The sequence below is a fragment of the Macrobrachium nipponense genome, chromosome 4, assembly GCF_015104395.2.
Source record: "Macrobrachium nipponense isolate FS-2020 chromosome 4, ASM1510439v2, whole genome shotgun sequence".
NCBI lineage: Eukaryota > Metazoa > Arthropoda > Malacostraca > Decapoda > Palaemonidae > Macrobrachium > Macrobrachium nipponense.
Genome location: NC_061100.1, coordinates 95,763,786 through 95,774,541, shown reverse-complemented (window position 1 = coordinate 95,774,541; position 10,756 = coordinate 95,763,786). Strand labels below are relative to the sequence as shown.

Genomic DNA, 10,756 nt, shown 5'->3' with positions numbered 1-10,756 from the left:
TATATTGTTAACCCTTAAGCGGCAAGAAAGGAACATCAGCGTGATCGCGCGCCATTCGGGGTAAGAGCTGTCATCGTAAATTGTTTTTCTGGTGGACGCTTCATCAAAAGCTGTTTCCCATCTTTTCGGTTGAGCCAGAATTAGAACAGTAAATTGACTGTTGATAGTTTCTCGTATAAACGATTACTCTTCTTATCCAATCAAAGGCCCCATTCTTCTTGATTTTGATGTTATGTTTTGTTTCGAGGATTATAAAATTTCTATCTTTTCATGTAAGTTGTTTTACTGCAAAAAAAATTATGTAATGAAATTTCATGGCGACCAAAAAAAAGCAAAAAGTAATTTCTTATTTCATTTGGTATTTGAATGGTGCAAATATAAAATCAAATATATATTCAAAGGACTCATGGGAAAAAATTAAAATCAACTGTAGTAACAATTCAGTTTTGTGTTAAATTCCATTTTGCTTAGAATGGAACGAGATTGAAATTTGAAATAATTAACTATGATAAAAGAAGTGCATTCAGGGCTTTAAAATTAAGGATTGCTATTATATATTTTTCTATAACCCGGGCGCAAAGTCACTCATTCTTATACACTGATATACAACAATGTTGTATATATATAATATAGATATATATATATATATATATATATATATATATATATATTATATATATATATATATATATATATATATATATATATACATATATATATATATATATATGTATAATATATATATATATATATATATATATATATATATATATATATATATATATATATATATATATATATATGTCTGTGTGTGTGTGTGTGTGTATTTGTTTTACGTGTGGGGGTCGTTTTGGATGAAGAAACGTATTAGAAAAATCATGTGATTTGCTATAAGGGCCACCACGACTCACACACGTAAGGTTAAGGGCAAGAATGGAGCACTTTAAACTTACCTTGAGTTAGAAAATCACTGAATTAAATAAGGTCGCCAGGAAACCAGCCGTTTATATTTAAGTTAAGTTTATTTACAAAAATGTACAGCCTTGAAACAAACTGAACGGCAGATAAAACCCGTGGAGAGGGCACAAAATACTGTGATAAGTTACTCTATTATATCACAATAGCAATTCGTTAACGGGTGCCTCTTAACATGAGAGATGGGCCGAATTCACGATCTATGCAAGACTGGTTGCTAATTATTGAGGATAATATCTTGTACGGTAAGTGGGCACTTGGCAAGGAGACAGGAACATTCCAGGTTACAATTAAACACAAAACAAAGACTTCTCTCACAAAATTTATGATTAAATTGCTATGGAGGGAATTCATCATTAAATCAAACACAATGCTGATAATATGGGAAGAAACAAATGCTTATGTTGAATAGCTCAGTTAATAGCTTTGAACAAGTCACAAGGGAAACACGTGATGCTAGGAATGGTACAAACGTGTTCGTAGAGAGAAAAGGGAAATTTAAATTTGGAAAAATTAGTGAGTTTTTCGTCTCAGAGAGATAGGGGCTGGTTGAATTTGCAACTTCTAGACGTACCTTAGATTGTGTGCGCATGTAGCTTGAGATAGGGTGCAGACACCAACCAGCGAAGATGAAACAAAGGGGCTGGCAATGCAGCGGCGGTCACGTCTGACCCCTATAAGGACTAGTAAAGGACTGAGGCCAATCCAGGGCATTCACGTTTTCATCTCAATTCAAGCACAGGGAGCGGCATCTGTCTGGAAGGTGCAAAATAACAAGCACAAGATTATGGGAGAATAGACCTTAAAGCTAAGACTACCTAAATGCCCAACCAGCAGCCCATGTAACCCCCGTGACCTACCCTTTTACTCTACGATAGGTCTCTAGTGTTTAACAAATTTATACCCCCTACCTTTGGGGAAGAACGGAAATGCCAATCCCCCATGACGGGCATCTCTACTGCTTTCCTTAAATTCCCCCCCAAGTCATACGATGTGGTTGGGGGGGGGGGGGGTTAAAAATGACTGCTGCATCTAGCTTAATTTAAATTCCAATTACTGGTGAGGTGAAGTGGGATGAAAAAACATGAAAATATATATAAGTTTGGAATGTGATGAATATATAAATGAAACTAGGAGCCACGAAGGAAAGTGAAACAATGGAGTAGCTGCAAGATCGTTCGACTCGACGTCCTTTATTTAGCAGACTGACATACATTAGAAACTGAGTGGACAAGGAAGGGTCACATAAGTGGCAGATTGGGATTATAAAGGAAATAAGTAGCTAGAATCCAACACACCTGGCGAATCAATAACCTTCCCAAACAAAACATGGGTACAATTTAAGAGGTTTACAAAAAGATTAAGTCCAACTGCTCAGACACAGGGACAAGACAATTAGAGGAATATACAGGTCGGCAACTGACCACATTCAAACTTTTGGTAAACAACAACTTTTTTTTTTTCACAAGATAAACTTATTCATAAAATATATATTAACCATACATATAGTCAAAGAAAATACCTATTAGGCAACTAATTTGCAATTAAGTCCGTGACTGTATTTGAGGTCATTCTTAAACATGTTACATATTCAAGGATCTAAATGAAACAGGCCAAGACTGACATTGAAATTACAACGTGAAGTAAGTTGTATAATGGCAGATTCTAAAAGATTTCGTAGTAAACATCTTTTGATCCTCCAATTACTGAACTACCAATCCACTTTATCCAGTGATTGTTTTCACTTAAATGAATGAAGATTTTATTGGATGTTTGCCCAGTTTTGACAGAATATTTATGCTGTTTGATTCTAACTTCTAAGTCCTTGCTAGATTGACGGACATAAAAAGAATGCAGTCCATATATGGAACTTTATACGTTATGTTGTTGCTTTCCCATGGGCCACTTTTTATTATCATTCCTTTTAGTGTGTTATTATAGTAAAAAAATCTTTTAGTGTTATTGAAGGAAAAACGAGGTTAACCTTAAAAGAGTTTAACAATGATTTTATGGTTTCAAAACCGATACAATAAGGCAAGCTGAGAATGTTCTAGAAGTTTCTTTCTCTGTGTTACTTACACTATAAAACTTTTAGTGGGCTTTTTATAGTAAATATCTAATATTTGTGAAGGATAACGTAAATCTGCCCCTATTTTTCTTGTGTTCAATTTCTTGATCCAAATATTGGGGACTGACAATATGCAATACTCGTAAAAACATAAAATAGAAAATTGATATTTTGATGTTAAGATGGTGGCCTGAATAAAAATGGACATAAGTTAAGTTGTTGGTTGGTTTCCTATATATACTGACTTTACATTGAAATAGTTTTCTATGTATCAAATCATCTAAGAAAGGAAGGCAATTGTCTTTTTCCAATTCTAAAGTAAACTTAATCGAAGTACCTGGCTATTTGATATAGAGAATAAATCATTTACATCAATACCAGCAGGCAAAACAGCTAAAATATCTTTAACATATCTATACTACTTTATTGGAATATAAAATTTAATAATATTAGGTAAATACCATTTTTCAAAGAATTCCATGTACAAGTTTGAGAGGAGTGATGATAAAGGGTCGCCCATTGCCATACCAAATATGTGTTGATAAAATTCACCATGTAATATAACCTTACAATCACAAATGCACAACCTAATGAGTGAAATAATGTGACTTACAGGTAGAGGTAATCGATGCTGGGTTAGTTCGTTACTATAATACTCTAAAATAGAATCTATAGGGACTTTGGTAAAAAGAGAACAATGTAATAGAATTACATACAAAAATGGAAATGCATCTTATTTCCATTATAAAGATATCGTTATGCTCTGTATAATAGGTCAAGGAGGAAAAAACTCCAAAATTATCATGTCTACTCAGGATATGTGCAAATACTGAATTATCATGTTTCTTATAAACAAGTGTCTCATCAGTTCCCTTGGTCTACGTGACCAACCAGACTCTCATGAGAATCTAAATCAACCCTTGAATCCTTATTCTTTCTCATGACCCCAAAACTCATGTGTGCATGTTAGTTTGTACGTATGTCACTTTTTCCTTAGATCAAATTGAGAACTTTACATTCACTCTCTTCCTATCTCCCATCTACTCAAGAATCCTTAAAAGAGCTCCTATCTCTAAGATGAGTCTTAACTTGTTGTAAATAGTTAAGACAATATATGTATCTTTTATACTTTGATGTGTTTTAAGAGAACCTTGAAGAATACCAACTATGAGAGAGAGAGAGAGAGAGAGAGAGAGAGAGAGAGAGAGAGAGAGAGAGAGAGATTAATTATGCGCCTCGAATACCAAACGCTATTCATGACTGTGAATCAGAAGTGCCTCTGGCGGACCGCTTGCCTGTATATCGTGGAAAGCTGGTCAAAGCTACAATAAATGGTGGCAGCTGGCTACGAACTTTGTCTTCACATCACTTTCACCACATCTTAAGAATGAATCACACGTCTGTCAGCGCAGTGCAGTGGTCATGAAAACATCCCGAGGCGGCCTTCACCGACATTCAACTGAGCAAATCTGGGATTGAATCTTGACTTCTACTTAACAACACAATATATTAGTGTATCATCAATGCGCCAACGGCAGCATTTTGATGTCATCGGAGTCTTCAACTTCATATCATCGGCATCAAAACACCTCGTTAACATATGCTTCCTGGAAGATCATCAACAGGACGACGGAAAGAAACAACCCACGTTGCTGCAACAAGCAAACACATCCGCCTCTAGGATGTGAAGGACATATGGATGACTGGCATAGGGCGTTTTTATACACAAGCAGAAGACACGCCATATATACGAGCTAAGTAAACCTAGCTTATTCATTGCTGTGTAGCCATTCAATTCATACACTCGTTCGATTTCAAGGCATTGCTGTTCCTGGGTGAGTTAAAATGACATTTACTAAAAAAAAAAAAAAAAAACTCTTGCAGGAATAATATTCTGTAATTTTTACCAACTCTCTATTTCCAGGGATATCACTTTAATATTTTTACTGTGTTTTACGAGCGTATGTTATTCTCATCTTTTACTGTGTGACTTATATATAATTTTCCGTGTGTGCATTTATTTGAGGTAGGCAAAAAGCGTCTTATGCGTTTGTGCAGGGTTAGGGTATATTCATACTGATATTTTGATAGGATTACTAACACACGTACTGTTCATAAAACACGTATAGTAAAGATGGCTACCACCACACCTGCTGCGGCGTCCGCTTCTAGCCCACCCAGCAATCCCGTAGTAACGTTGGTTAATGCAATTGTACCCTTCCTAGGGCAAGTTAATGGATTTTTGACACAAGGGGTTGAATCATGGATTTCATCCGTAGACGCTCACTTAAAAGCAAAAAGTATCACAATTCCATCCTTACAGCTTCAGGAAGCTAAAAGCTTCATTGATTTTGCAAAGGGTGACGCTGGATCATACCTTAGAGGGATTTCCTTTCAAGAGGCAAACACTTGGGAAGATTTCAAAGTAAAATTACGTTCAATCTACAGTAGTGAAGAAGCACTGGATGAAGTGTTAGCTTTGAGGAATAAACATAAGCTTATTTCCATGACTCAAAGTAAAATTACGTTCAATCTAAGGTAGTGAAGAAGTGCTGGATGAAGTGTTAGCTTTGAGGAATATACATAAGCTTATTTCCACGACTAATCTCAGTTTGGTAGATAGGGCAGTGTTAATTGCAGACCATCTGAGCGAATACATGGATCAATTTAATCAGTCAAATTGGGTTAACGGTACCAATATTACCACCAAGAACTTCGTCAGGCTAATTTACCTAACCTTCATATAAGCAATGTTGCCAGAAGCCTTAATTCGGTGTTTTGATGATAAACTAACTCCCGACAGTACAGAACTGGACATGTACAAGAAAGTTAGGCCTTTTCAAAACAAGAAAATAAACCACCAAGTAAATGTAGTTAGTAATAATCCGGTCGAGACAACTTGTTTCAATGAGAGAATGGCCATATGATGAATGACTGCTGCACACGTTTTTGTTCGATTCATTATAGCACAAACCATTCATATGCTTAGCATAATACTCTTGACCGCTCACAGAGTAATGTTAAAATTACACAGAATGTTGGTAGTGATAGTAAGAAGAAACACCCCGACCACAATAAGAAAATACCTTCTCATGGTAATGCTGCGCAGAAACAAACACAGGTAAAACGACCGTCCAGGAACTTACTTCCTAATCCTTCTGCCCAAAATAACCAAAGTATTGTGTGGGAAAGCGTACGCTCACAGATACTTTTGTCATAGTCCAACACATTAATATGTATCCAGTTGTAATTGTAGGATATCCATCTATGTGTTCTAACTCCTGTAAATGAATAGCGTATTTATCAAGGGAAAATTCTACAAGTCTTCGCACACATTAAAATCCGTTTTGGACCAAAGGAAGACAGATACTCAAACAGTAACGTACATAGAAGAACCTATCACCTGTTTCATGAACAAAGATATCATTCAAACCACTCAACACAATTCTCGGAAACCGGCTCTGGCAACCTACACGCAGTCGCTCGAACCCAATACACAATCGTATCTCTCTATACATGTTAGGAAAATTTTGCCAGGGCCAGAAATTTTAATCCTTCCGGACTTTGTGAAAATTAATGAACTTTCCGTAACACAAGCTTTGTACATTGTTGACTCCCATTACCAGGTCAATATTGAAGTCTGTAACCACCTGAATACCGATTTAGTAATTAAAGAGAACCAACACGTCATAGACGTTGAAGTACATAAATATCGAATTCTTACCGTCACTGAAATTAACCCAGTCCAACCGACTGTAGACGATTCTCTTTTACACTCAATCAGAAATAAAATAAATGCAGATATCCAGGATCAGAGGATTAGACAGAAATTTTTCGAGCTTCTGTCCAAATATCACGATGTCTTTTCCACGAGCAAGGGATTTCTAGGAAAAACAGATGTAATTGAACATCATATCAGATTAAGGGATGAAAATAAGGTTATCTACGTACTTGTATTGCCTTCCTATGAAATTTCAGAACGAAATCAATGAAGATGTAGATAAAATGTTAGCCGAGGGAGTTATAAAAAAAATCCAACAGCCCTTATAACTTTCCTTTAATTGTTGTGCCAAAAAAGGATCGGACTTGGCGGATATGTGTAGACTTCCGTCGCCTAAACGAAGAAACGATTCCCCATCGATTCCCCAACTTTCCGTAACACAAGCTTTGTACATTGTTGACTCCCATTACCAGGTCAATATTGAAGTCTGTAACCACCTGAATACCGATTTAGTAATTAAAGAGAACCAACACGTCATAGACGTTGAAGTACATAAATATCGAATTCTTACCGTCACTGAAATTAACCCAGTCCAACCGACTGTAGACGATTCTCTTTTACACTCAATCAGAAATAAAATAAATGCAGATATCCAGGATCAGAGGATTAGACAGAAATTTTTCGAGCTTCTGTCCAAATATCACGATGTCTTTTCCACGAGCAAGGGATTTCTAGGAAAAACAGATGTAATTGAACATCATATCAGATTAAGGGATGAAAATAAGGTTATCTACGTACTTGTATTGCCTTCCTATGAAATTTCAGAACGAAATCAATGAAGATGTAGATAAAATGTTAGCCGAGGGAGTTATTAAAAAAAATCCAACAGCCCTTATAACTTTCCTTTAATTGTTGTGCCAAAAAAGGATCGGACTTGGCGGATATGTGTAGACTTCCGTCGCCTAAACGAAGAAACGATTCCCCATCGATTCCCAGTGCCATGTACCGATGACGTCTTATCCCTGTAAGGTCAGAATAAATATTTCACTTCACTGGACTTAGGTAAAGGCTTTCACCAGATACCCTTAGATAAAGAAAGCACACCTTACGCCGTTTTTAGCACGACAAGGGGACATTATGAATTTTTACGTATGCCTTCACGAGAATGACTAATATAGTGTTTGGTGACCTGCTAGGTGTAACCCTCCACGCCTATATGGACGATCTTGTAATTTTTTCCAATACCATAGAAGAGCACTTGCGTAAACTTGAGTTAGTTCTTCAGAGATTAAGACAGCATAATTTAAGAGTAAAAATTTCTAAATGTGAGTTTTTTTTTTTTTAAAGAACTAGTCTATTTGGGCTTTACAGTATCCTGTCAAGGTCTTAAAGTAGTCCATGATAAAGTTTCAGTCATCAGCAACTTCCCTGCACCCACTAACATTAAGGGCGTACAACAGTTTCTGGCCATGTCCGGTTACTACCACAGGTCCGTGCATAACTACTCACTAATTAACGCTCCTTTAACTGACCTCACTAAGAAAGGTGCAGATTTCATAAGGGAAGAAAGACATCAATTGGCATTCGATACATTAAGCGAGAAATTGAGCACCTCCCCTATTTTAAAATTTCCCAATTTCAGTAAGGAATTCTTTGTTGCAACTGATGCCTCAGATCAGGGGGTAGGAGGGGTACTACTTCAACAATATGATGACAAGCTTTTCCCAATACTTTTCACTCACGCAAATTGAAGCCCTCTTAAAGTAAATACGCATTAATAGACAAGGAAGGGTTAGCTATTGTTAATTCGTTAACGCATTTCAAGTTCATAATTTACGGTTATCCTGTTAACGTCCTTACTGACCATAAGCCTCTCACCGACTTCTTCAAAGGCTTTAACCACAGCCCTAAAAGAACGAGATGGGCTATGACCATTCAGGACTTCAGCACAAAAATAGGATATCTACCTGGGAAAGCAAATATCATCGCTGATGCGTCATCACAGAACCCAGCACCAACGTATTCAAAACCATTAGCTGAATTAGAAGATATTGCCACACCCATACAAGTCATTAACCCAAACGATCGAGAACATTGAAGACATGGGGTGGAGCCCGGAACTGGTACAGACTGAACAACAGAAAGACCCTCAGTTAAGTTAAATATTAAACGCTTTGAACGGAAATCGTAAAGAAAAGGAATACGTAAAATATTCGCAACGAAATTTCATAATCAAGGATAATATTCTGTGTAGATCCGTGACTAGGAAAACCCGAAGTACGCCGCAGTCGATTAACGACCAGGTAGTTTTACCAATCTCTCTCATACTGACCATCGTAAACTGGTTCCATTCCAATCCCTTACACGGTCATCCTGGGTTTTCTATCATGTCACAAAAGGCCAAGTCACTATGCTACTGGTCTACGATGACTACAGATATCAGGAAACATAAACAATTGCAATATTTGTCACAAACACAAAGGACACACTAAGACAACCGTCATTCTCAGAACCTACCCCGTTCCAAACAAACCTTTTGAACGGGTACACCTAGATTGGTTAACAGGTTTTCATGAGTCTGACAGGGGAAATCTGCATCTCTTAGTGTTAATTGACGCCTTAACCAGATACACAGAATGAATACCTTTATGGAATAAAACAGCTATTGAATGTGCAAGGAGTTTTTACGAATGTTATATTTGTAGACATGGAATTCCTCACACAATTATCTCCAACTTCGGCGGAGAATTCAACAATCTCTTTCTTAATTCCTTGTGTATATTGTTAGGCATAAAGAAAATCAATACTATGATTTATCATCCTGAATCCAATGGTTTGGTAGAACGTGAGAATCGTAAGATGCTAGACATCCTACGGGTTACCCTAGGGGGTATGGATCTAAATTGGGACATAGCCATCATCCCTGCTGTATCAAGCACACTCAATCACAGTTATCACCACTCTACCGAAATGTCGCCTCACGAAGCAATCTACTGCGTGCCCGCTAGGACACCTTTTCATATCTTCACACCTACAACCGATTTGTCAGATCCTCTCAAGGACATAGTGTATACCAGTGTAAACAGGTTTAATACACTTCGTAGGTATCTTCAAGAAGCTCAAATCATCATGAAGAATACACACGACAAAAACACAAAACAAACAAAGCCCTGTGCAGTAGGTGATAATACATATATATATATATATGTATATATATATATATATATTATATAATATATATATATATATATTATATATATATTATATATATATATATACAAGTTTACGTACGGAAAGGATTGAAGTACAAACTAACTTCGAAATTTGAAGGACCTTTCGTAATTCTTGAAATTTTGGTAGCGAATAGACTGAAAGTTCAGAACCTAACCAAACCTACCGACATTCGCACAGTATCCATGGCTCACGTACGGGCTTAACCCTCTATGGGTTTGTATGAAAAAATCTCCTTTCTTTGTTATAAATTTTTTTCTCTGTATCATATTTTATTTGATGTGTTGGTTATTTTTAAAATGTGTTATTACAAATATTTTTGTTATTGCAGGCTCCAACATGAAGCTTGTCTTGTTATACCTAGTACTAATTATTCAAGTATCTTTCTCGGATGGCATTAATCCTAAGAGTTCCTTATTACGATGTAATCATGGCTCAGTCATTAAGAGAAATAAAGACCTTTTCGTTACATACAACAACATCATACTAGAAATAGGCATGAAGGCTATTTTCTTTCAAGAGAATGACGTAATTAAATCGGAACTGACTCTTTTCGCTGAATCCTTAATTCAATTGCACAGAACCTACCCACTTCCCTCCAAGCGACGAACGGTCACTCGCTCACACCTTGAGTATCGCGTATTGCTGAGTTAATGCCCTTTGAATTGCAGAATAAGACGGCTGACACGGAATGTTTAGCTCGTGACCTACTTATGGGGTAAATGCCGCATAACACTGTTGATAGACGTAACCCGATCATC

At 36.6% G+C, this 10,756-nt stretch overlaps 1 protein-coding gene across 1 annotated transcript in view; it reads left to right on the top strand.

The window, feature by feature from the left end:
* Positions 1 to 10,338, top strand: part of LOC135211447 (uncharacterized) — an 18,993-nt gene extending 8,655 nt beyond the window's left edge. Inside the window, exons 2-5 of the mRNA XM_064244755.1 lie at positions 6,057 to 6,164; positions 8,635 to 8,783; positions 9,470 to 9,941; positions 10,327 to 10,338. Of these exons, the coding sequence (XP_064100825.1) occupies positions 6,057 to 6,164; positions 8,635 to 8,783; positions 9,470 to 9,941; positions 10,327 to 10,338 (741 nt within the window). The remainder of the gene's footprint in view (positions 1 to 6,056; positions 6,165 to 8,634; positions 8,784 to 9,469; positions 9,942 to 10,326) is intronic.
* The last annotated feature ends 418 nt before the right edge of the window (positions 10,339 to 10,756 follow it).